Source organism: Eleutherodactylus coqui, chromosome 3 (assembly GCF_035609145.1).
Source record: "Eleutherodactylus coqui strain aEleCoq1 chromosome 3, aEleCoq1.hap1, whole genome shotgun sequence".
Lineage (NCBI taxonomy): Eukaryota > Metazoa > Chordata > Amphibia > Anura > Eleutherodactylidae > Eleutherodactylus > Eleutherodactylus coqui.
In genome coordinates this window covers 115,578,803-115,605,215 of record NC_089839.1, presented here as the reverse complement: position 1 = coordinate 115,605,215, position 26,413 = coordinate 115,578,803, and the positions used below count along the sequence as shown (strand labels likewise).

General features: G+C 43.6%; 1 protein-coding gene across 1 annotated transcript in view; it reads right to left on the bottom strand.

The window, feature by feature from the left end:
* ACOXL (acyl-CoA oxidase like) overlaps nt 1–26,413 on the bottom strand; it is a 387,512-nt gene that overhangs the window by 169,907 nt on the left and 191,192 nt on the right. Inside the window, exon 13 of the mRNA XM_066595986.1 lies at nt 5,432–5,521. Within this exon, the coding sequence (XP_066452083.1) occupies nt 5,432–5,521 (90 nt within the window). The remainder of the gene's footprint in view (nt 1–5,431; nt 5,522–26,413) is intronic.

The following is a 26,413-nucleotide window of genomic DNA, read 5'->3' as shown; positions in this document are numbered from 1 at the left end:
AATTAGACGGCAACCATGGAGACGAGGACGCCAGCAACGGAGCAGGTAAGTGAAAAACTTTTTATAACTTCTGTATGGCTCATAATTAATGCACAATGTACATTACAAAGTGCATTAATATGGCCATACAGAAGTGTATAGACCCACTTGCTGCCGCGGGACAACCCCTTTAAGGACCAGGCTGCTTTGGTCCTAAAGGAACAGACACTTTTTAGGGATTTTACCCATGTTGTGGTTTTACTGCCCTATTATTTTTTTCTTCCGCTACCAAAATTATTTTTATTTTTTATATATTATTTTAACTATTTTATTTACTGTTTTTTAGTTTTATTGGTGGTAAAAAGCTAAAAAAATGATTTTTAAAAATTTCTAGTTTAATTTTAAAATTAGTACATCAATGCTAAAATAAAGTACATGAATGGGTTCCTCATTTTGTTTTAGACGTTTTGATACATAATTTGTATAGTTTTGGATTATAGGCCGCATATTGACATGGTTTGGGTTGGCATCGGCGGTGGCTCATTTTCTTTTTTATGTATAGATTTTTTTTATTTGTTATTTTTGTAACTATTTTTTTTACAATCAATGTCAATCATGACATTATATAAGACCTCTGGAGGGTCTTTCACTTTCTATTTCTTTTTTTAAATTTCATACTTTCCCACTGTAGCTGGGGCAACCATAAAAGTAGCATCTATAAGAGCCCCAGTTGCAAGGGAAAACATTCCCCTGTAGTGACAATAGTCACTGGCAGAGCTGATGTGACAGATGGCACCCTGCAGTCATGTGATCGCCAGGTTGCATAGCGGAAGTAATACCTCCACTTTCTCGGCCGGCCAGCCGGCATACGCTGTGATCTGATGCATTGGATTCCAGAGCATCAGATTACATGGCTGTATTCCTGAGACGTAAAAGCGCCCGGCCCGTCGGGCCCAGAAGATAGTCTTGGAACTATCTTTTGGGCCGCAATACATCGGCCGCTGCATGGGCTCCTTTGGGAGCCCATGGCAGTGGCAGGAGTTGGGAGGGAGTTTAGCAGCGTTGCTGCTAGACTCCCTCCCTCGGGTCTCCTACCCGCTCGTCCTTTGCAATGGGAGGGGGCAGCGCTAGGTGCCGCCCATTTAGCCCCCTCCTATTGCTTGCTGTGGACACAGCCAGCAATGGGAGGAGGCGGGACGGGGCGACACCTAGCTGCGCCCTGTCCTCACCCATTGCAAAGAATGAGGGGGAGGAGAGCAGAGGTGAGCCTGTGAGGTGGAGGGAGGGGAAAGGGGCGACGGCATGGTGACCTCAGCATATATGCGCCGGGGCCCATGCCGTGTGAACGGGCGCACAAACGGTAGATTTGTGCGCCCATTCACGAGCTTCTACGCCCCAGATGGCAGCGTATATCAGCCGGCCGTGAAAACGCCAGCCAATATACGCTCACGGAAAGAAGCCCAAGACTCATTCACAGCAATAACAGTGGCAGATCAGCATCACATAATTCTGTTGCAGATCTGCTACAATAAGCCGCAAGAAAAATTTGAAGCTTAGGATACTTTTAGATAGGCATATGCGTGCCTATCAGCGTAGTTTACAGTACTCCTGCATGCAAGGCATGTTGATTTGCACAAGAAACACACCCACACCCTGATTTAAATGGCTTTTTAGCCTAATCAGTTCTAGATGTATTCTTTTTTTCACAGAATTGTGCAGCGTATTGCACACCTCCCATAGACATCTATTGGGACCTTTGTTGTGCAAATGCACATAAAATGGAGCCAGTGCTATTTCTTTGCACAAAAACAGAAATGTGTGAAAGCCCACAATTCTATTCTCTGTGTATTGTGTGGGGTGTCACGCGAGTGTGGCGCACTATGGTGATACAGGGCAATCCACTTGGTTGTAAGCCTGTATGGTGTGGTGCACTTATCAATGGCTGACATCTTTGAGATCAGTTCACATGCACAGACTATTTTGTCTGCAGTCACCCCTCCCACAATTTGCACTGAACAATTCTTCCCTCACATCGCAATCTGTCTCTCTGCCTGCCACCAAGGAACATGGTGATTGAGGCCATCCTGCAATGTATCAGGGGAAGTATACTTGGCTTTTTTTTGTGAGTTATATCACATACAGCTTTAGCCTCTTTAAATTGGGCAAATACAAACATGCCCATCCAATGTGGTCTTCACATGGAAAACATTTCAGGTATTGTAATGCCAGTTCAATTTTTGGTGACGCAGATAACCAATGAATTCAATGGGATGTAAAAATTATATAGATTTCAAGGAGCATTTCAATACAGAATCAGAATCTGCATCAAAAAACTCCATGTGAACAAAGCCTAAACGATTCTCTTCTTTCAGTTTTATATGTACTTGAGTGCAGAAACTGTCCTAAGCAGTAGACTACTCCAGAAGACCCTGAGAGTGTCCTAGTTGTTAAAATTGGCTACCCTTGTATGCTGTCCTCTTGCTATTCCGGGCAGACACGGGCGTCGCTCTGTTCCTCCTGTATGAATGGACTCTACGCTTCTAATTTTCATCAGCACAGCAGGAGTTAATCCTCCTCAGTGCTCACAGCCCAGCTGCAGGGTAATAGGCTATTGCCCTCCTATTTAAGTGAGCCCTGGGGATCCTCCTTTGCTTGAGTGTTGGTGTGTGTTTCCTTCAGTCACCCAACATAGGCCTCCTGTCCCTGACGTGTGGGTCTGCTCTGCTCCCTGAGCTTTTACCCTGGACATTTGTTCTCTGTCTGCTCCTACTTTGCACCGGTTTCTGTTTATAGTCCAGTCTGTTTCATGGTGCTTTGCTCCGATGCCTCTGACTACCGTGAGTCAGCTGCCAACCACACTGGGACTATTCCAAGAGGAAGTGGCTTGCTCGATTTCCCGCGGCAAAGACCAGGTCCTTGTACAGGGGTTAAAGAGTGAATACCGAGGGCCCGCCAGAATAATGCCCTTAGGATTAGCCCAACGTCAAACCGGTTGGTTGGCACAGTGAGTCCCCACTCAATGTCCATAACACTAGTCCACCGCCTTACATGCAGAGCTTTAGTTAAGAGCTAGGTACATATCAAATTTTGATACAGCCAATGCATCTAAAATAACTAAACCATAATGTTTGTCCACCTCCAACTCTAAACACAAAGGCACATGTTCAAATAGACCCCGCGTCTCATAGGATACCATATCTACACAGAAGAATTCCATCTTCATTTGCACACACCAAATCTATACTCTAAAAATACTCTTTTTTTAAATCCATTTACACCAAATGCTATATCAACTTTAAAGATTTAACCATTTTTGCAGTATTTTTTTCTCAGTACTTTTCACATTTTTTTTTTTTAGCAAATCAACCGCTTTCTTGTAATTTGATTTGTGTGGATAACCATATTAAGGCCTAATGCACACGGCCGCATTTGCACTGCGGGATTCAGAGCTCCGGGTCCTGCAGAAAATACAGCCCATAGGACATGCATTGAAAACTGCATTTCTATGCCCACAAGCGGAAATCAACTGCAATATTCCGCTCGTGGGGTGGAAATCGCAGCAAGTCCTATTTCAGTGCGAGCTTCACATAGGCTCACACAACCGCATTATTGCTGACGCGTTTGCTCTGCACTGCACACGCTATGAGAATCTCGTAGTCGGAATCCGACTTGGCCGTCTGCATTTGGCCTAATTTGATTTGTGTGTATAAATATTTTAAACATCTACTTGACTTCTGAAAGATATCCCTCCCCAGAAGTGTCTGGAAACAGATGATGAGCTATACACTTCAACGGGTTTATTCTGTACATAGTCGTGAATAGTTAAGGTGGCATTATCTGAAAAAGCATCCTTTGGCTGTATGAGCAGGCTTCCTTCCTGTATTGCGTGACAATCATTCAAAGTTTTGCACTTTTTGTGTTGTGGTTCTGATGAGGTAGAGATTACATACTATTTCGTCAAACCTAAGTCTTGTTATGATCGAACAAACATTTAAACAAGGGTAAGAAAGTGAGCAATTGCTCACCAGATCAATTTTACAAAAAACTTAAGAGTTGGAGAATGATCTTTGGGCAGTAAGAACTGGCATACATTGAGTGGCACTTTATCAGAGACACCCATCTAACAGCATATTATACATTCTTTGACTTCAAAACTGCAATATTTCTGGTGGCGTCCATCCACATGTATCACAGGACCCAGGCAAGGTCAGGAAAACATTCCCCAAACCATTATTTCACCTCCACCAGCCTGAACTGTTGACACCTGACAGTAAGGGTTCAGTGATTTATGCTGCCAGCGCCAAATTTCTCTTAACATGGTGCAAGAAAAATCTGAATTCATCTAACAAAGCGACTTTCCCCACTGCTCATTGACCCAATCTTTACACTCTTCGGCACTCTGGAGTCTTGCGTTTTGTTTCTGTTCCACAGTATTGGCACTCAAACTGGTTGTCTGCGGTTTCATTGGCAAGTTGTTTGTCCACAGGATCCCCTTTCCCTGTAGGTTCTTCTTGATCACATCATTCTCAGTACGCTATCAACACCAGCCACATAAGAAAACCCCACAAGATTGGTAGTTTTTGAAATCCTGGCCCTAGCTAGTTTAGCACTGATGACCATGCCTCTTTCAAAGTCGCTTAGAGTGCACACATGATCGCTCTACCTGAAAATCAGCAAATGAACTGTACGAGCGCAGACTACAGAGTCCAGGAGGAGCAACACAGCAGTTGAGTATAACTTTTTCTTTTTTTTATATTTCATCAGAAACTTTTATAAGAAAATTCCTCCCCCCCCCAACCGGCCCACCGGGAATTTTCCAGTTGGGTTGTATAGCCAGTCCGCCCTTGGCAGTATGCAACATCTACTACAGGTGGTGGAAATAATGATGCTTTGCACAGGAGCTTTTCCTTTTGCCTAGATCATCTGGCCAACATATTGAGTGGTGCGGTTAGTAATTTTGGATTTTGAGAAGTTTTTTAAGTGGACTTTCATTTATAAAAAGAACCTTCTCCTTTGTGCTCATACTATCATAATTGGAATCTGTACTATACCTTGTTTGATCTACTCTTTACTGTTGGCCATAATATTTTAAATATACTACTATTTGAGAATATTTTCAAAAGGTTTTGGCTATAAGTATTCAATTACATCCAAAATAACCTGTCCATATCAGTACACCAGTTAGGCTTAGTGAACATGCCTTCTCAGTAAATTGCTATATGTGCTGTGTGCCATTTTACACTTTTTTAGCAGAAGTTTTTAACCTTTTTATTTTAGTTTTTCGCGAAGACACTCAACCATCTTCATAGTCTCACTGGCTCAGAGCCTGTTGCCTGAAGGGCTGAAGACGGCCCTTTTACTTTCATTTAGCTAATAATATAACTTTCCTTTCTGTTTTGTCCAGCAATGCTCAATGGTCTTTATGAAGTAATAAATATCATGTAAAACATACCTGTAGCATAACAACATTGTCACCCTCAAATGTGACAAATACATCGGAGTCACACTTCAAGCCAGGGATTCGATTCTCCATCATAAACCCCTGTAAAACAAGACACATAATTTGTTTAATCTGATTGAGATATGAATGGAACTTGCATAGGAGAATAACCCATTAATTTCCATTAGTTAATTTTCATGAGCTTTTTTTGCTCGCACCATGTAGTGCAACATTCAAAAATCGTTGTATGCCCAATTTTTGGATGATCTTGTTTAAGAATTGCCCATTATTTCCTGTGGCAGACCAAATATCTGCATTGCACTCTCATGTAAATGTGATTTTTATGTAGGTGTGATGTATTTTTCTTTTTTTTACTATTGGAAAATGTGATTTTCACTTGCATGAAAAGTACTGCAATTGCAAAAAAAAAATTGGCTGTTTATGAGTGTGATATTGGTCTGGGTTTCTCAGACCAATATCGCACTCACCTATAGGGCTTATTGAGACGTGCATATATCGGTCAGGTTTTCACTCCCGGACGATATATGCTGCTCTTCTCTGCACGGGAGGAGGCAGGACGGGAGCTAGTGCACTGAGCTCCCACCCCCTCACCACTGTTTGCAATGAGAGGGGCGAAATGGGGGCGGAGCACGTCTGAATAAGCCCATACGAATGTACTCTTGGCTATTTTCACACTGTGAATGCAGTGAGAATTACTTTTTTTTTTTTAACAGAAAATCTGTTTTAAGAGTCTAAGTATTAAAATGTAAAAAAATATACAAATTGGGTATCATGGTTTTTGTTCAAACCCATAAAATAAAGGTCATTTGTTATTTTTACTGCAAAATAAACTGTTTAAAAAAAACGCAAACTGGTGCTGTTGAAAAATACAACTTGTCCTGTAAAAAAAAAAGCCCCCATACAGATAACGTGATGGAATACATTAAAAGGTAAGGCTCTTGAAATGGTAAAAGTGAATAAATAAATTGCTTGGTCCTTTAACCCCTTGAGTGGCGGGTTTCCTACCACCCTGTCGTGCCCACCAGGGCAGGATTTTTTAAATGGTCTAATCATTGAATTTCAACTAATTTTGCAGTTGCGTCTCAAGAGCCATAACTTTTTCATTTTTCCATTGACATGGCCATATAAGGGCTTGTTTTTTGCGGGACAAGTTGTGATTTTTTAAACAGGGGGGAGGAAAAAAAGAAATGGGGAAAAAAGAAAAAAAAGGGGCCATGTCATTAAGGGGTTAAATAATGTATTAACTTCCTTCTCTGGGTCATTACGACGCATGGATACCACATGTGTGATTATATTTTTTATTTTTTACAAAGTAAAGGGAGACTTCCACAGGGACCCATCAGGACCCCTGATCACATTCCGGGGGTCCGATGGTGACAGCCCTTTACATGCTGCAGTGACAGCCCTTTACATGCTGCAGTCACATAGACTGCAGCATGTAAAGGGTTAACACAGCAGAGATCGGAGGTTTTCTCTGATCTCTGCTGTAAGAGCTCGTACCTAGCTGTCCTCTGACAGCCAAGCACCAAGCTCTCCCTGCCACAGAGACCATCGGCTTGCTTCTGACAAGCCGATAGTCTCTATGGCAACCTGTAAACAAAGCAGGAGATTGCCGACATATCGGCAATATCTTCTGCTGGTTTTTCAGAGCCCTTGCTTTGTTCCCTGTGGGTCTGTGCAGGCAGAGCACAGTGTCACAGCTTGTGGCACTGTGCTCTGCAGCTCCCATAGTGATACATAGCCCGGAAATCTTCCGGGCTATGTCGCTGTGAGCAGTGGAGCTCGTCCCGGAAAATTTCCGGGCGTGCCACTCAAGGGGTTAAGGGTTATCTCCATCTCAGAAATCCTCTTTCAAGGTGTTCAAAATCACAAAACAATGCCCCCACCTATAAGATGCTTATATCCAAAATGCTCCATCTTCCAGAAATAGCAGTCATCGATTCCTCAGTTCTGGAGGTAGTCTGGAAACAGACCAGCTATTTTATGGAAACAGTAGAGCACAGTGGTAGCTGAAAGTTGTTGTGCATGTGCTCCTGAAATCTCAGTCACCAGATTTTCTTTTTTTTTTTACTGTAAATTTTTATTTGAAGTTTTCAGATTTTACAATATTGTAATAAACATGTAATTGAAATATATCACAGTCTCATTATTATATCACAGAAGCTGTTTGTAATAGAGTGGATGGGGAGAACGAGAGAAGAGAGCACACCTAGTAGGCATGTTTGAGCATTCCTCTCTCCTGGTATCCCGGCCCAATCAGGAAATTGAATACTAACGGCCTGGCCAGGGCCTAATCTGAGTTTTGGGGGAGTAGGGGGGAAATAGGGAAAGATAGGGGAGGGGGGGGGGCTGACTTTTGAGACAGAAGGAATTTTTGTTCCCATGGGGTAGATGTTCTAGAGGGCGGTTTCGGGCTGTAACATGGTAAAGTGACAATGGTTAATCCTTGTTATTCTAGTTCTCTCATGTGCCTACAGGGAGGTTAGAAATCTATTGTTTTGCGATGGGTAGGAATAATCTAGCCATGGGGACCATATTTTCAAAACTTTCTCGTGTCTGTCGGCTAGAATAGAGGTCAGCTTTTCATTTATTAGGTACCAGTCCATCCTGCGTTTGACCTCAGTGAAGTCCAAGGTAGTTTTGCGCCATGAATGGTCCAAAATGGTCTGTTTCTTAAGAAGTTATCACCCATCTATGTGAACTATTGCTCAGACTACAGAAAAGAAAACCTAAAATAAATAAGTCAGTCATTCTTTATTCTACAGCAATATCAACACGATATTGGCACACTCTTTAACCCTGACTGATTTCTATGTGCTCCACAAATAAGAGGTCATCTGTATGAAATGTACACAGTCCATAAAGTAACAGGCCCTTTAAGAAAATGCACCAACTGAAAGATCTTTTCCAGACATAACTCACAGTTTTCTTTTATTAAAAGATCATAAAAACATTGAGGAGAATAATTTCAGAGCTTTATCCCAACACAGATGTTTTGAAAGAATTTTTTATTAGTTAAAATAAACCACAAAACCCAAAAATGAACACGGCGTGCAGAGAGAGGTGAGGCGAAGGCAGCTGCGTGTGTTGTGATGTGGAGTGGAAAATTTGAGGATAAGCAGCGCAGTCACGTGACTATGGCAGGTTTTGGCATTTCAAGCAAACAATAAAATACAATCTGTAAACAGAGAAGGAGGGGATACAAGTGATTCGCATCGTGCCGCTTCCAGGAAAATTCATATTTAGAGATACATAACTTCTAATGAGTTAGATTCCCTGCTTTAGTATGTCTTTGCAACTCTGTCAATTACACATTACAAAAAGTGACAATGTTCTCATTGAAAACTAAGTTCAGCACTATATTTCCCATCTATTCAGAACTTTTTGGACTAGAGAATCCCCGATCCTGCTTCACTGCAGCTGAACTGCTTTCATCCTGAGGTTCCCGTCTTGATCATCGAAGATGGCATACAAACGGAACTGTAGCTTTTATTGGTCAAACATATGTAGTAACATAGTATGTTAGGCTGAAGGGAGACAATGTCCATCTAGTTCAGCCTGTTTCCACACCCCCCCTTGTTATATGGAATAGGAAGAAATGCATTGCATGCTGATATAATCACTAATGGTATAATGTACACTACTATATACAAGACCTGAAGAATAATGCACCACTTATGAGACTCAACAGTTTAGCACCACCAACCAGACCCATAGAAAACTGAATATCTGTGCCTGTAGAACAGAGGGAGGAGGTGAAGTCTTATCTTCACTGATAAAATAGTTGCTCAGCAGAGCAAAAACTAACTATTCCAATGTAGACTTATTAGTTTGTTAGGCAATAAAAGAAAATAAAGTAAATAGCAAACTTCATTTTCCCATCTGTGTATCATAGGTAGCAGTGAGAATGCTAAACCAGAGTTTCAGTGCAAAAATGCTGTGACCTGAAGTTGTCACTATTTAAGTATTGTATATAGTTTTGTAATAAAGTTATGCTCTGTTTAAGAAAATGTTGTTAGTGATTAGAGAATCATTAACAGTAGTGATGTGGCATACTCATGCACCTATCTACCCCCTAAGCTCATAGGAGGACCCAGAGTCCTTATACACCAGCCTAGTTCTGAAGCATTCAGTTTAATGCTGGTCTTAGGAGTTGGAAGCAAGCAATTAAGCGTTATTATTCAATAAGTGTAAAGGCCCATTTAGACGTACCGATTATCGTTGAAAAATAGTTATGACGACCGAAAGTGCAAGATAATTGTTGTGTCTAAACGGAAAGCCATTGTGCACTTTTCGTTTGTCGTTCAGTTTTAGCCAGCAAAAAGATCACCGGAGGCTTGCCCACTTCTCGTTACGTTTAAACACTCCCCGCTCAGTGTTTCACATAGAATGTGAAGCACTGATTCTTAAAGGAGATGTCTCGAGGAAGCAGTGATTTTTTTTTTTTGCCCAGTCCCCCTAATTAAACATACATTACTAATTACCCCTGTAAATGACTTTCCTAGCTGGTTTGTACTTACCGTTTCAGCAACTTATAAAAGTTTCCCCAAGATGGCCGCCGGCTCTTTCCCCGTCGCTCGCTGCAGCCCGACGTGCGCGCTCCCGAGACGCTGCCAGCTGTGTCTCCATGGCAACCGGACGCCGCGCAGCCGCCGACCAGACGCCGCGCAGCCGCCGACCAGTCACCCACCGCCAGGCTGCAGGTAACCGGCGCTAGCCCCCGGCTCCCCAGCGCTACGCTCCCGGCTCCCCAGCGCTAGACCCTCAGCCCAGGTGAAGGCCCTGGAGCCCAGCGCTGGGCTCCGGGGCCGTCACCTGTCAGTGAACATCGCCCCCGACCCATCACTTACCCCCCTGGCCCAGCGCTAGTTCCCCCGGCCTAGCGACAGCCCCCCCCGGCCTAGCGACAGCCCCCCCATCGCAGCGACAGCCCCCCCCGGCCTAGCGACAGCCCCCCCATCGCAGCGACAGCCCCCCCCGGCCTAGCGACAGCCCCCCCGGCCTAGCGACAGCCCCCCCATCGCAGTGGCAGCCCCCCCCGGCCTAGCGACAGCCCCCCCATCGCAGCGACAGCCCCCCCCCGGCCTAGCGACAGCCCCCCCATCGCAGCGGCAGCCCCCCCCCCCGGCCTAGCGACAGCCCCCCCATCGCAGCGACAGCCCCCCCCGGCCTAGCGACAGCCCCCCCATCGCAGCGACAGCCCCCCCGGCGCAGCGGCAGCCCCCCCAGGCCCATCACTTACCTGGACGGCAGGACAGCTGGACGGCAGGACAGCTGGGCGGCTTCTCCGGACAGCTGGGCGGCTCTGCACCTTCCTCTAACAGAGGAAGGTACAGAATGGCCGCTCCAGCGCGCTCCCGAGCAGTGACAGCTCGTCTGCGCATGTGCAGAAGAGCTGTAGCGGGGAGCACACTGAAGCGGCTCGTGCTGAAAGGAGAAGACCGGACTGCGCAAGCGCGTCTAAAAAAGCAAGCTGCCAGCGAATTTAGACGGAACCATGGAGACGAGGACGCTAGCAACGGAGCAGGTAAGTGGAATAACTTCTGTATGGCTCATATTTAATGCACGATGTATATTACAAAGTGCATTAATATGGCCATACGGAAGTGTATAACCCCACTTGGTTTCGCGAGACCACCCCTTTAACGATGATCTGCCTGTCTTAACATTCTGCACCAGAATCGGCTCATGTAAAAGGGGCATAACTCAGTTAGTGAGTAATTAACCAAGACAGTGCAGCAGTGAAGAAGAGGTGTAGTTGTAGAAAAAAGAAGAAAGCTAGAGACAAGAAACAGGAAAGAATAAAGATAAGAAAGAAACAGTTTTTTTCCATAAAATCTGAGGAAAAGAAGAAAAACTTGCCAGATACAACAAATTATATCGAGGGCGATATCTCCAGTGCCGGATACGCTGCTTTATACAGAGAGCGTATCTCCAGTATCGGATACAATGCATTATACAGAGGGCGTATCTCCAGTATTGGATACAACGCATTATACAGAGAGCGTATCTCCAGTATCGGATACAACGCATTATACAGAGAGCGTATCTCCAGTATCGGATACAACGCATTATACAGAGGGCGTATCTCCAGTATTGGATACAACACATTATACAGAGAGCGTATCTCCAATATCGGATACAAAGCATTATAATGAGGGCGGTATCTCCAAAGCCAGATATGATGCATTAAACGGAGGGCATATCTCCAGTGCTGGGTACAGCGCATTATACTGAGGTCGGTATCTCAAGTGCCGGATACGATGCATTATACGAAGGGCGTATCTTCAGTATCGGACACAACGCATTATACGGAGGGCTGTATCTCCACTGCTGAATACGACTTATTATAGGGAGGGCATATCTCCAGTGCCAGATACAGTGCATTATACAGAGGTCGGTATCTCCAAAGCCAGATACGATGCATTATATAGAGGGCATATCTCCAGTGCTGGATACAATGCATTATACTGAGGGCAGTATCACCAGCGCTAGATACAACGCATTATACTGAGGGTAGTATCACCAGCGCCGGATACAATACATTATACTGAGGTTGGCATCTCCACTCACCAAGCCCCTGAATTTTGGATGTAAAGAAAAGTTGAACTGTATGTGCTCATTGCCTTGTGTTTGTCAGCTATCTACTGTTTTACAATTATGCTCATCTCCTCGAGCTCCTTCCCACTAGGGACATCCGCACCGAGATACAATACACCGCCTTCCAGAGACAGAGACCAGAACCGCCATTATCTTTAGGGCTCCTACCCATTTGTGTTTTGCTTTTTTAACGCTGCGATATCGCTGCCTTTCTTTTACGCGAAGGTCAATGGGACTTTCTAATGTTAAAAACGCATCACAAGTTTGTGCTTTGCGGTTTTTGTGTGATGCGGTTCTAACATTAGAAAGTCTCACTGACAAACGCGTAAAAAAAACAGGTAGGAGACCTTATTTGTAGTGTGACCGAATGAGAGTCAGACTACAAAGCCGTCCCTCACTCTGACATACAACCAATTGGCATCATGAACTACAACCATCATTACTTTCACTTGTAACATAGTCGGATGGGAGTCACTGTGAACCCCAGCCTGTTCCCGACTCTCGCCTGCTGCACATAGACCAGTAAGATCTCAGTTTGAGCAAGTTTCCGTTCCTTGGACAGAATAGCGTAATCCACTTAGCTGTTTTACTACTGAAGACCTATGGTTCCGTTTAGGGTTCCATCTGGAAGCACGATGAGACCCCTGAACGGTACTCTGCGACGGAGGCGGAAACGTGATATGAACAAGGCCTTGTGTTCCAAATATGGGAGTTATACTGCAGTGTGAAAACAGCTGCTCTAATTGTCTATCAATGAGAAGACTTTCTATCGCCGATTGCCCATTAGCGAGCACAACCACATTGTTTTACTGTACTTTTCGCACGTGAAAACCATTTGCACACCCAAAAAATACGAACTATGCTCTCAGCCATTGAAATGGTTAATTAGTTTTATGACTTCAAAATGTTCTCTAGTCTTGCGCAAAAGCGCAAAAAAAAACAGCACATGCTGTGTATTTTTTGCACGATGAAATTGCACACGCAAAATAGGCGCCTGTGAATAATAACAATTAAATAAATGAGTTCTATCCACTGCATATTATCCACACAAACACGATCATGTGAATCTGGCATAAGAAAATTACATCTAAGGCCCAATGCACACGGCCGTATTTGCACTGCGGGTTCCGGATCGCGCAGCAAATAAAGCCCATAGGACATGCATTGATAAATGCATTTCCATGCCCATGAGCGGAAATCAACCGCGATATTCCGATCGCGGGGTGGAAATCGCAGCATGTCCTCGCACTATCCATCTCATCGCCAGCCTGACGGCTCTGCACTGTGCATGTGCGGCGATGCACCAGCCGGCACATATGCGCAGAGCAGAGAGAAGACGCCGGACAGGTAAGCCAGGGGTCACTGCATGCGCACATGGGTCTCATTCCACTGCGAGTATCTCGCAGTTGGAATCCGACCCGGCCATCTGCATTTGGCCTAATGGTTATAAGTTAGGAAAATTGTAATTGTAAATTACTAAACAAAAAAATAACATTTAGTTGCCAAAACTGGAATATCCCTTTGCCCCTTACACTCTGGGTGTGCGGAGTTTATATGGAGTGGGATTGCTAGTCGAAGCTGCGCTATAAAAGGTGGGTGCTGCTGGCTATCTGTGATAGCAGACACCTGCCCGCAACAGCTGTGATCAGCGCAAATGCTGATCTCATCTGTTAACTCTCTAAATGCCACTGTCAATTCTGAATGCCTCAAACGTTGTTCAGGGGACCCAAACGGCCTCCCCAAGATGTGATTGCAGGGTGTTTGGTTAACATATGAACCCCAGGACACGCCTTCATAGACTGCCTACCAAGATGTGTTATAATGTAATACTGTGGTATTGCATTCTACTGTATGAGTGATCAAATGATCGCACGTTCAAGTTCCCTGTCGAGACTAAAATAAATAAAAATAAGTAAAAAAGGTTTTTCTGATTATTTAAAGAAAAAAGGAAGTTTAAACCCCCCTTCTCCCTCATTAAAAATAAAAATAATTTTAAAAAGCATATTTGGTATCACTGCGTCCGTAAAAGTCTAATCTATCAAAATAACACATTATTTAGTCTGCTCGATGACCATCGTCAGAAAAAAATAGAATGCCAAAATTGAGCATTTTTGGTTATACCGTCTGCAAGAAAAAATGTAATAAATAGTGATCAAAAAGTCACACGAACTCCATGAAAAAAAAGCAATCAAAACTATAGAATGTCCTGCAAACAACCGAGCCCTCACACAACTATGTCGACGGAATAATCACCCAATTACATAAATCCATCATCAAAGTGATTACTGAAATAGAGGTACCAAAATCACGATAATTGGGGTGTTCTAACTTCTTCAGTAGAAATTCTAAGGGTGCTTTCACACGTGCCCAGGGTTGCGCTTTCCTACTCTGTTCGGGAAGTGGGAAAGGGGAATCCCTGTGGCCAGACGGCTCTGTATTAGGACTATCGACAATAATGGGATCTATTCGCTTACACTCAGCTGCCCAACTTTTAGCGTCAAGAAAAGGCACTGCACGCAGCGCTTTTTCTTCTGGTATTTTGTGCCAGATCTGCGACAGAATCTCTGACTGGAGGCTCCAATGCAGATATGAAACCACCCTAACTAATGTTAGTCTAACAATGTGTACATTTAGAATTAGACTATGGATGTGATGCAATTTTAAAATTATTTTCTCTGGCAGGAAAGTTGCGAGTGACCCTGCCTGCACTAGGAATTTTTACCATAGTCACAAAGTCACTTCCAACTCTTTACGTCATAGGAGATACAGTCAAGCTGCAGTTAGGTTTTATCACAATTTAATGTCATATTGCCACCTTAGTTGGGTGACCTCGCTCTATGTCATCCTATAATACGGCATTTAGATAGGCGGGTTGTCTTTATGGGACAATCCCTTTAATAAAGTTACAACTACTAGTAAAATGTAGATTTATATGTTTTTCTTTTAGTTTTTTTTAAACCATATTCTGCAAAACAAGTTGATTTCTTCCAGAGGCAAATGAGGATTAGAAGAGACAGCGGCCTGCGCGATTCTGTAATCCGAGCGCCGTCTCACAGTGTTTCTGGAGCTGTTTGTGTTGGCCGGGTATTTCACCCAACATCTGTTTATAGCGTGTCTTAGTATTCCAAAAACCTGAACATAATCATATCATCATGTAGAGAACAATATTTAATGTCATCCAATGAACAAAGCTATTCTGCTGCATGCTGATTCAGAAACAACCCTGGATCCTTATTCATTATCCCTCAATATGTCTTTGTAGAAGTCGCCTAGCTGAGTAAAGGACTTTCACATGGGCTTGGCACTGCTGTCAAATGGGCTTCACTAGCAAATCTTTTTTTTTTTGCAGACATGATGCATAACAAACTTTCCACTGGCATTAGACACAGCAGAATCCAAATATACAATAAGCAACAACAAGAAATCCCTGAAAATCCCTGCACACTGTCACTCCCTGCAAGTCTCTGCACCCAGTCACATCCTGTACCTTGTCACTCCCTGCAAGTCTCTGCACCCTGTCACTCCCTGTACCGTCAATCTCTGCAGGTCCCTGCACCCCGTCACTCCCTGCATCTTGCCACTCCCTGCACCGTCACTGCCTGCAAGCACCTGCACCCCGTCACTCTCTGCACCATCACTCTCTGCAAGTCTCTGAGCCCAGTCACTCCCTGCATCCTGTTACTTCCTGATTCCCATCACTGCCTGCACCTTCTCATTCCCAGCAAGTCCCTGCACCGTCACTCCCTGAACTTTGTCACTCCTTGCAAGTCTCTGCACCCTGTCACTACCCTGCAAGTTCCTACACCTCGACACTCCCTGCAAGTCCCTGCACTGTGATTCTATGCAAGTCCCTGCACCCAGGCAATCACTGCACCCTATCACTCCGTCACTACTGTTTGGTGTTCTGAGATGAGATAGTTAAGTATATCAAAAGAACCAACTCCAACCAGTGCTACGTAATTGTCTATGTCCGTTAGTTAGGCTGCTCTGACATGGGCGTATTGCCATTGTGCATCTCTCAGCCTTGGTGATTTCACAATCAGAAAAGAAATACAATATTATTACCAACTTAGGATGAAACTGTGGTGCATTCTACCTTTGGTCAGGTATTGAAATCTCTGAACACCAGACAACAAATTAGTTTTGATCCTCTTCTAAACCTGTGTTTTTCAACTCCATGCCCTTATGGCCCTCCAACAGGTCGTGGTTTCAGGATTTCCTCAGTATTGAACAGGTGATGTAATTATTGTCATTGCCTCAGATATTGCCACAGGCATTCTCTCTATTTGATATCCTCAAATCATAAATTGTTGGGGGGTTGTGAGGAGCAGAGTTAGTGAAATACTGTTCTAAAGTACAATTACAACAAGGGGTAGAGGTATAGACATAGATAAAATAAGGAACTCCAAAAACGGAGGTGACTTATTTGGTGTGACGGGTCTACCCAGGATAGGCGCAGACGGTTCCAGATGACTTATCAGATACTTGGTTGGAATGGCCAAGGGTTTCCTTGCCACAAGGCCATCCAAAAGTGAAGAGCTTCAATGGAACCCTGGGTAGGTCTCGGTCAAGTGTGTATAGAAATTAAAATGAATAAATATAAACCCGGTGCTCCAGGAATTAATGCCATTGAAATAGAAACCAATGAGCTTATTTTACAGGGGTCTCCATTGAGAACTCCACCTTTATCTTGGTCTGCAGAATACCTCAACAATGTTCAGTCTTGGATATAGAGGAGGCAGAGCTATGCCCGCCGCTCTGTGTCTTCTCACCTCCTGTTTTTAGGAGAGTGCTTCTTTAATACTGTCCACAAGAGACCAGACAAAATTCATTTCTAATGCAAAAAATGATTATTTATGTTAAACATATTGGAAATATTATTATGCATAAAGGTTGAATATAAGGGCATTATTACTCATCTGTAAATTATTCAGCAATATTTGTAATTTCCTGATAGGGGACCTATAAGCTGGAACATGCTATCCAAACTGCAGAGATCATGTTATAGAGCAGGAGGAGCTGAGTGAATTGGGTTAAAGGGGTTGTCCCGCGCTGAAACGGGTTTTTTTTTTTTCAATAGCCCCCCCGTTCGGCGCGAGACAAACCCGATGCAGGCATAAAAAAAAAAAAGTCCAGTACTTACCCGAATCCCCGCGCTCCGGCGACTTCTGACTTACCTTGTGAAGATGGCCGCCGGGATCTTCACCCTCGGTGGACCGCAGGTCTTCTGTGCGGTCCATTGCCGATTCCAGCCTCCTGATTGGCTGGAATCGGCACACGTGACGGGGCGGAGCTACGAGGAGCCGCTCTCTGGCACGAGCGGCCCCATTCAGAAGACAAAAGACAGGACTGCGCAAGCGCGTCTAATCAGGCGATTAGACGCTGAAGATTAGACGGCACCATGGAGACGGGGACGCTAGCAACGGAGCAGGTAAGTGAATAACTTCTGTATGGCTCATAATTAATGCACAATGTACATTACAAAGTGCATTAATATGGCCATACAGAAGTGTATACCCCCACTTGCTTTCGCGGGACAACCCCTTTAAAATTCAGCATAACTTCTATTTTATTCATTTAAACCTCTGTTTATTTTGAGCCGAACAGTCCAATGGGTGCTGTGATTGACAGCAATCTATGCATGACTCTATATACAGAAATAGTTGTGAATCGCTGCTAAAACCACCCACTGGGCATCTAAGCTCAGAATAAGCAGGGATGTAAATGAATAAAATACAGGTTATTCTAAATCTATTACCATAAAAGTACAGTGGAGCTTGAAAGTTTGTGAATTCTTCAGAATTCTCCATATTTCTGCTTATTTTTTACCTAAAATTACATCAGATTTTACACAAGTCCTAAAAGTAGATAGAGAACCAAATAAAACTAATGAATAAAAATATTAGATTTGCTTATTTATTTATTAAGGAAAATGATCCAATGTCACATGTTTGAGTGGCAAAAGTATGTGAACCTTTAGGATTAGCAGATAAATTGAACATGAAATTAAAGTCAGGTGTCTTCAATCAATGGAAAGACAATCAGGTGTGAACAGGAGACCAACTTTATTTAAAGAACAGGAATCTATCAAAAATGTCATCTTCACAACACATATTTGTGGAAGTGTAGCATGTCACCACTAATAAAAAAGATTTCTGATGCCCTAAGTAGAAGGGTTGTTGATGTTCATCAGACTAGAGATAGTTTTGTTAATCTTTCCAAAGAGTTTAGACTCCACCAATCCACAGTCAGACAGATCATGTAGAAATTCAAGATCATTCAAGCTTAAAGGGGTTGTCTCGAGGAAGCAGTGACATTTTTTTTTTGCCCAGTCCCCCTTATTAAGCATACATTACTAAGCCCCCCTGTAAATGACTTTTCTAGCCGGTTTCTACTTACAGTTCCAGCGTTTCAGCAACTTATAAAAAGTTTCCCAAGATGGCCGCCGGCTCTTTTCCCATCGCTTGCTGTAGCCCGACGTGTGCGCTCCCGAGACGCTACCAGCTGTGTCTCCCTGACAACCAGACGCCCCGCAGCCGCCGATCGGACCCACCGCGGCCGCCGACCACGGCACACGCCAGGCAGCAGGTAACCGGCGTTAGGCCCCAGCTCCCCCGCGCTAGGCCCCGGCTCCCCAGCGCTAGGCCCCGGCTCCCCAGCGCTAGGCCCCGGCTCCCCAGCGGTAGGCCCCGGGGCCACAGCGGTAGGCCCCGGGGCCACAGCGGTAGGCCCCGGGGCCACAGCGGTAGGCTCTGGGGCCACAGCGGTAGGCCCCGGGGCCACAGCGGTAGGCTCTGGGGCCACAGCGGTAGGCCCCGGGGCCACAGCGGTAGGCTCCGGGGCCACAGCGGTAGGCTCCGGGGCCACAGCGTCAGTCCGTCACCCATCACTTACCTGGGCGGCTTCTCGGCTGGGCTGGGCTTCTCGGCTGGGCGGCTCCAGTTTCTGCACCTTCCTCTAAGAGAGGATGGTAGCAGAATGGCTGCTCCAGCACGCTCCCGAGAAGATACAGCTCGTCTGCGCATGCGCAGAAGAGCTGTAGCGGCGAGCACACTGAAGCGGCTCGTGCTCAGAGCAGAAGACCGGACTGCGCAAGCGCGTCTAAAAAAGCAAGCCGCCAGCGAAATTAGACGGAACCATGGCGACGGGGGCGCTAGCAACGGAGCAGGTAAGTGAATAACTTCTGTATGGCTCATATTTAATGCACGATGTATATTACAAAGTGCATTAATATGGCCATACAGAAGTGTATAACCCCACTTGATTTCGCGAGACAACCCCTTTAAGCCCTCTCTAGAAGTGGTCAACCAACAAAGATCACGCCAAGAGCAAGGCGTATAAAAGCCGCAGGGTCACAAAGGAACCCAATGTAACCTCTAAGCAACTAAAGTCCTTTCTCACATTAGCTAATGGTAATGTTCATGAGTCCACCATCAGGAGGACAAAGAGTACCAATGGTGTGCATGGCAAGATTGCAAGGACATATCCGCTGCTCTCCAAAAAGAACATTACTGCCTGTCCATAGTTTGCTAGAGATCATCTGGACAAGCTAGAAGGTTATTGGAAAAATGTTTTGAGGACGGATGAGACCAAAAAAAAAGTTTTTAGGCTTAAATGAGAAGCACTGTTTGGTTAAAGAAAACCACGGCTTAACAGCATAAAAACCTCATCCCATCTGTGTGAAACACAGTGGCGGTAGTATCATGGTTTGGGTCTGTTTTGCTGCATCTGGGCCAGGATGGCTTGCCATCATTGACGCAACAATGAATTCTGAATTGCAGCAACAAATTATAAAAGGAAAATGCCAGGACATCTGTCCATGAGGTGAATCCCAAGGAAACCTGGGTCATGCAACAAGACAATGACCCAAAGCACACAAGTTGTTCTACAAAAGAATGATTAAAGAAAAATATAGTAAAAGTTTTGGAATGGCCAAGTCAAAGTTACATAGTATCATAGTGTGTAAGGTAAATAGACAGTTGTCCATCCAGTTCAGCCTATTACCCCCAATGTTGATCCAATAAGGTAGAAGCCGATTTTCCCCATTTAGGGAACAAATTTCTTCCTGACTTCAACCTGCCAAATCGGAATAATCCCCGGATCACCGACTCTTCTGAGGTTCTGAAATAATACTATAGAAGTGTTGTGGAAGGACCTGAAGTGAGCAGTCCTGGGGAGGAAACCCACCAACATAACAGAGTTGAAGCAGTTTTGTATAGAGGAATGGGCTAAAATTGTAGATGTGCAGGACAAGTCAACAATTATCAGAAACATTTAGATGCAGTTATTGCTACACAAGTGAAGATTAACATACTATGGCCACTTACAGACATGTAAGTTTTGATCACTTTCCTCACTAAATAAATGACCAAGTCTAATATTTTTGACTCATTTGTATGATTTGGTTCTCTTTATCTACTTTTAGACCTTGTGTGAAATTCTGATGTAGGTTTAGGTCAAATATAAGAAGAAATATGGAAAATTTTGAAGGGTTCACAAACTTTTAAGCACCAACAATATTATTATAATTATTTCAGCATGCGACATCTAGTATTGACAATCTGTGAAATAGAGTAGCAAAAGCAACTACTTTTATAGTAAGAAATAATTGTTAGGAACACATACTGTACTAAGAGAATGGGGAACATCACACACAAGTTACAGTATGCATGAAACTCATTTTATGTTCCTGTAATGGAGATTAGCAGCCATTATAGGCTTCCTATACATACATACATACATACACTATGTATATTGTTTTAGTCAGGTGTGGAATATGTGCTGCAAAAGTAAGAATGCTTTCAAAAATAGAAGTGTTAGTGGATTGTTTTTCTCAATTAACTACCGTATATACCGGCGTATAAGACGACTTTTGAACCCCGAAAAATCTGCTCTGCAGTCGGGGGTCGTCTTATGCGCCGGTAATACAAAAAAAAAAAAGTGTAAAAAAAAAAATTTTATTACTCACCTCCCCCGGCGTTCTGTCGCGCTCCGGCAGGCTGTCGCTCGCTCCTCGTCCCCGGCGCAGCATAGCTTTCTGAATGCGGGGCTTGAAATCCCCGCTTCCAGAAAGCTAATACACACGCCGGCAGCCATGACAGCATTGAATGGCTGTGATTGGCTAAAGCACACGTGGCTTCAGCCAATCACACTATTCAATGACATCATTGAATGGCTGTGATTGGCTGAAGGCGCACGTGTTAGCAATCACACCCATTCAATGATGTCATTGAATAGTGTGATTGGCTGAAGCCACGTGTGCTTTAGCCAATCACAGCCATTCAATGATGTCATGGCTGCCGGCGTGTGTATTAGCTTTCTGGAAGTGGGGATTTCAAGCCCCACCTTCAGAAAGCTATGCTGCGCCGGGGACGAGGAGCGAGCGACAGCCTGCCGGAGCGAGCGACATCCTGCCGGAGCGCGACAGAACGCCGTGGGAGGTGAGTAATGAATTTATTTTTTTTTCTCCACTGTATACCGGCGTATAAGGTGACAGTTGGGGGGTCGTCTTATACGCCCCGTCGCCTTATACGCCGGTATATACGGTAAATGTAAACTCTAGGAAATATGCAAATAGGAATATGGAACAATACCTCTAGAAACCACCTACTGGAAGGCAGCATTCCTGCAACTCAATGTCAGACTTTTTAACAAGCATTATAACAATGACTGGGAATTGTGAGCCTCTCACTAGCCAAGCCAGAAACCTGCTGCACAATCACCCTAAAACAGCTGTCTATGCATGGTTATTCTAGCTTTGGCTCGCAATAGGTGACACTGCAGAGGTATTGTTACATCTTCCCATTTTCACTTAAGTATTGCACATTTATATGGTTGCAATGCCACCATCTACTAAGGAGACAGCAGAACCAGAGGCAAAAGTTCAACTTGGGACATCATTCATATTCATTCTCCCTCCCTAAAAGCATACTTGTTAGGTTGTGCTGCTGGGACCTGTAGTACTATGGTTTCTAGCAGCACAGCCCCACAGGTGTGGCATGATTGTGCTGGCTGGATGTGGTGATCTCATGCTAGCCAATCCCCTGGGTCTTTGCTCACATATATACCCAGCTCCTGTCAGTGTCTGTTTTGTTGTCCAGGGTGAGCAGTCATGTATCCTTGTCCGTTGCAGCTTGCTGTGTGTTTGGTGTCTTGATGGTTCATGTCCGTTCTTACGTTTATTTTCTGTCACTTTGTCTCTGCTTTGTCCTGCTGAGTTTGTTTGCCATATCTGGGCTAGGGTGGCCCTTAGGGTCCTCTGGTACATATTGTTTTGCTAGTGTAAGGATCTGCAAGACAACAAGGAGCCTTAATCGCGGCTTGCGGGCTTAAGTATTTTGGCCAATATACGAACCAATACCTCGTACTTTAATAGCTATATCATCCGCTTATGTGTACAGGTATGCAAGGCGAGTGTTTTGGTCATTTGGTCCCTATGTTATGTCTGTCCGTCAGTTCAGTCCGCAGTATTCAGTTCTCTGTCCAGTTGGTGTTTGTCAGCACATCCAGTCTGAAATCCGTTTTAGGTTGCCTTTTTTATGGTCCCTAACTCCTGTTTGGGCACGTTCGTGTGGGCCCTGTGCTTATGTGCCCACACGAACATAACAATACTGCTTTTTTTATGTTTGCGGTGGAATACGCAATTCCTACCGGCAGGTGTGAAGGAAACTTCGAAACTACGTGCCCTTCAATGCCTGTGTATTACCGCGGATCGTTCACACGGATGGTGACCGTGGAATTAGCTATTCAAATCCGGTCATCTGGACCGGTGTTAGCCAGCAGAACAAAATGTTACTGCTCTCAGTAAGAGAAATGAAGTAATCTTGTCGAAGCAAAATGATTATGCTAACAGTGCAAATTTTCGAAGCTACTTAGGAACTTTTTAGATGGCATAGAATTGTTAACAGCACGCAGCGCAGATGTGGATTTAGTCAATTACTGCAGATTTTAGTGTGCTTTTAACTGCGGAATGTGTTCTGCGGAACGTCTTGTTTTTTTCCCGAATACTTTAGGTGTGCAACTACATCTCCTGTATGTTAATTCCGCAGCAGCAAACTTCTACACTGCAGAATTTCATCTTACAGTTTTGATGTAAAGATGAGCGGATTTTACCAGAACGATTAAAGAAGAATTCAAGCCCCATAGGGATAACATTATGATGCAGAAATGTCCATGCGGACTAATTCCGTCCCATGTGAAAGGTCCCTTAGGCCTCTTCATCAAGCTGTGCCTATGTAGTCTTGAAAGTTTACACTGTAAACATCATTTTATTAGTCATCAATATCAAATCTACAAGATTATTTTGTTACTGAGAGCAACAACATTAGAGCAATAACACTACTAACGGGCCGCAGTGCTACAGAGATGATTCAAACTTTGCAGAGGCAAAAAAAGTGAAACCGGACAAAACCTAATTCTGAATAAACAAGCACCAGCTTTCATAGTATATATATGTCCTTTATACACCGAAGAGAAAAATTTCCCATACTGAGACCCATACACTGCATTACTCTGACCAATGTTATTTCTGCTAAAAGTAATTAGTGATCAGATTTCAACATTGTGTAACGTTTCTTGACAAGATTATGGATCCTTGTGACTGCAACTGAATGTGCATTGGCTAGAGAGGAACCTGTGAATATATTAATTGTATCTGTATTACACTTGCTATTCAAAGGGTTAATATAGCTTAGCGTGAAGCTCTTAAAACAGCACAAAACTGACAGCTATTCTTAGTAGTGGGGGGAGGGTGGGAGGTTGAGCTTTTCCTGGAGATGAAAGAGGTTTTTTTAAAGGGGTACCTACATATTTAGTCAGTGATTTACATGTCTGCCACACTCGAACTGCCACTTTATGAATAGGTACCATGTGCTTGGCCAACAGCTCTAGTTTCTCCAGATCAATCCAGAGGGAAATTTTGGACAAAAGACCATTAGGTGGTGTCCGGAGTTTGGGAGGGGAGTGTTTAACAACCAGTGCTGAACATACATAACTTGTCCAGCCAAATAATACAGCTTAAAATCTGGTAGCGCCGTTCCTGCCATGTCTTTAGGGCGCTGTAGGGTCTCCATACGAAGCTTAGCTCTAGATTTCCCCCAAATGAAGGACACTACCGATGAGTTGGTCTTATTGAAACATGTCTGGGGTAATGATTGTGTCTGCGTGTTCTAGGCAATATAGATATTTGGGGAGACAATCATTTTAGTAAGATTTGTTCTAGCGGCCACAGATAATTGTAGGGTGCTCCATGTTTTGAGTTTATGTTGCAGAGATATTAAAAGGGGGGAAATATTCAAAGCAAAGCTCAGCGTGTGATCTCTAGAAATATAAATCCCGAGATATTTAAATTGGGAAGTGATCTGTATTGGAGATATTCTACAACCTATCTTCCAACCCTCGAGTCTCAGGGGCATAAAAGCTTTTTTTACTATATTTGACAAGATACATGACTAAAACGAAAATGTTTGACTTTGTGGAACAAATGCCCAATTTTTGAAGAGCTGTAGAAAGTACTAGCTCAGTACTGAACGTACGGAGTTAGGGAGGGCTCAAATTTTAGCAAATTTAATCTACTTTAAAAAAAGCATATATAACTCTTTCTGTCAGATACATACTTTAGTAGATATTGAGCAAAAAGTGAAAAAATTGCTAAAATTTTGCTGTTTTGTGGGGGTATTACGTAGCTCACACAGGTCTTTCAAAGCTGCAAACTTGGTTTCTTATTATTGGCTTAGGTCCTAACAACATATAAAAAAATTAGAACTACAAGCCCTTTTTTGTGTCTAATTTGACTGGACTAAGAGTGCTGTTTCTACAGTGTACACATTGCGGTAAGAGTGATATAACTTTATTCTGCGAGACAGTATGATTATGCCGATAGGGAAATATATCCCTAATCCATTTCATTGCAGCTGTTTGTAAAGAGTTCATCAAGGTCTGCTGTGTATTGTCCCAGCCAGTTCTCTCTCTGAGTGTCAGTGTTATGGTTCATAGGGCAGCTTTTAACATGGTTCCATCCACCTGCTTTTCTTAGACCCTGCCTCAAGCCATTTCGAGTGTATTCCAAGTGTGTATTCTATACTACAAGCACAGCTCTGACATTCCTGTATTGCAGATCATATCAACTGTTCCAGAACCATCAACTCTACTCTCCTGGTAATGACCTTCTGGTACCATTCCTGATCACATTCTAATCCTGCACCAGGCTATGACCACGTTCCAGTACCACACTACAAATACAAGTCTCTACCTTTCTGTTTCATGTTTGAAGAGCTGTATCTTGGAAAGTACTAGATGTACAGAGCTAGGGGAGGGCTCAAATTTTAGCTAATTTAATCTAATTTAAAAAGGGTGCATATACGTTTTACTAATGGATACGTACTTTAGGAGATATTGAGCAACAAGTGAAAAAATTGCAAAAATGTTGCTGTTTTGGGGTATTACGTAGCTCACATAGGTCTTTCAAAGCTGCAAAATTGATTTCTTACTATTGGCTTAGATCTTAACGACATGTAAAAAATTAGAACTACATGATCTTTTGCAAAGTCGGATGTGTAAATTGACTGGGCTATCTCCCAACGATGGTGAAATTGTTTGTTTACAGGTTTTGCAGTAAAATATGTGTACAGGAAATGGTACCAATGAAAAATACAACTCGGCCCACAAATGAGAAAAAAAAGACCACGTCCATAAGGGGTTTAATGGGCCACTCCAGCGAAAATTCTTCTGTCACTGAGCCTGATTGCCTATCACACATTGTATGTCTCCTACGTATACTGAACTGTGTTCCAAGCAGTACAGCCTCTTATCTGATATATATCAGGCATCATCTTGATTTTTAGATTTCTTCCTACCTTCTCTTCCTTTATTTTGTGATAGCAATCCCAAGGTAGATTGGCAAAGCATCACATGATGAACTAGAGCCAGTACCATGTCTGCCTGCTGGGCGGACAGTGTGATCATTACCCTCTATTGTCTCCTAAATAAGCTAAAGACCAAAAGAATATATTCAGGCCGGATGAAATGTCTTTGTCGTCATTATAACTGTGATGATTGATGATGCCTATCCATTCAGTCGCATCCAACCCTCGGTCACTCCATGGATCAACGTTCTCCACGCATTTCTGTCTTTCACGGCTTCTTTGAATTCTGCGATTGACATGTTCGTGGTGGCCTTTATTGTATCTAGCAATGTTGTTCTTTGTCGTCCTGATCTTCTCTTTCCACTGACCTTGCCAAGCATCAGTACTGTTTCCAGTGAATTAGCGCACATCACATGTCCAAAAAAAAGAGAGCCACTGTCTGATGATTTTGCCCTTTAGTGATATTTTCAGTTCAACACGATATAACACTACCTTGCTCATTGTCATGGCA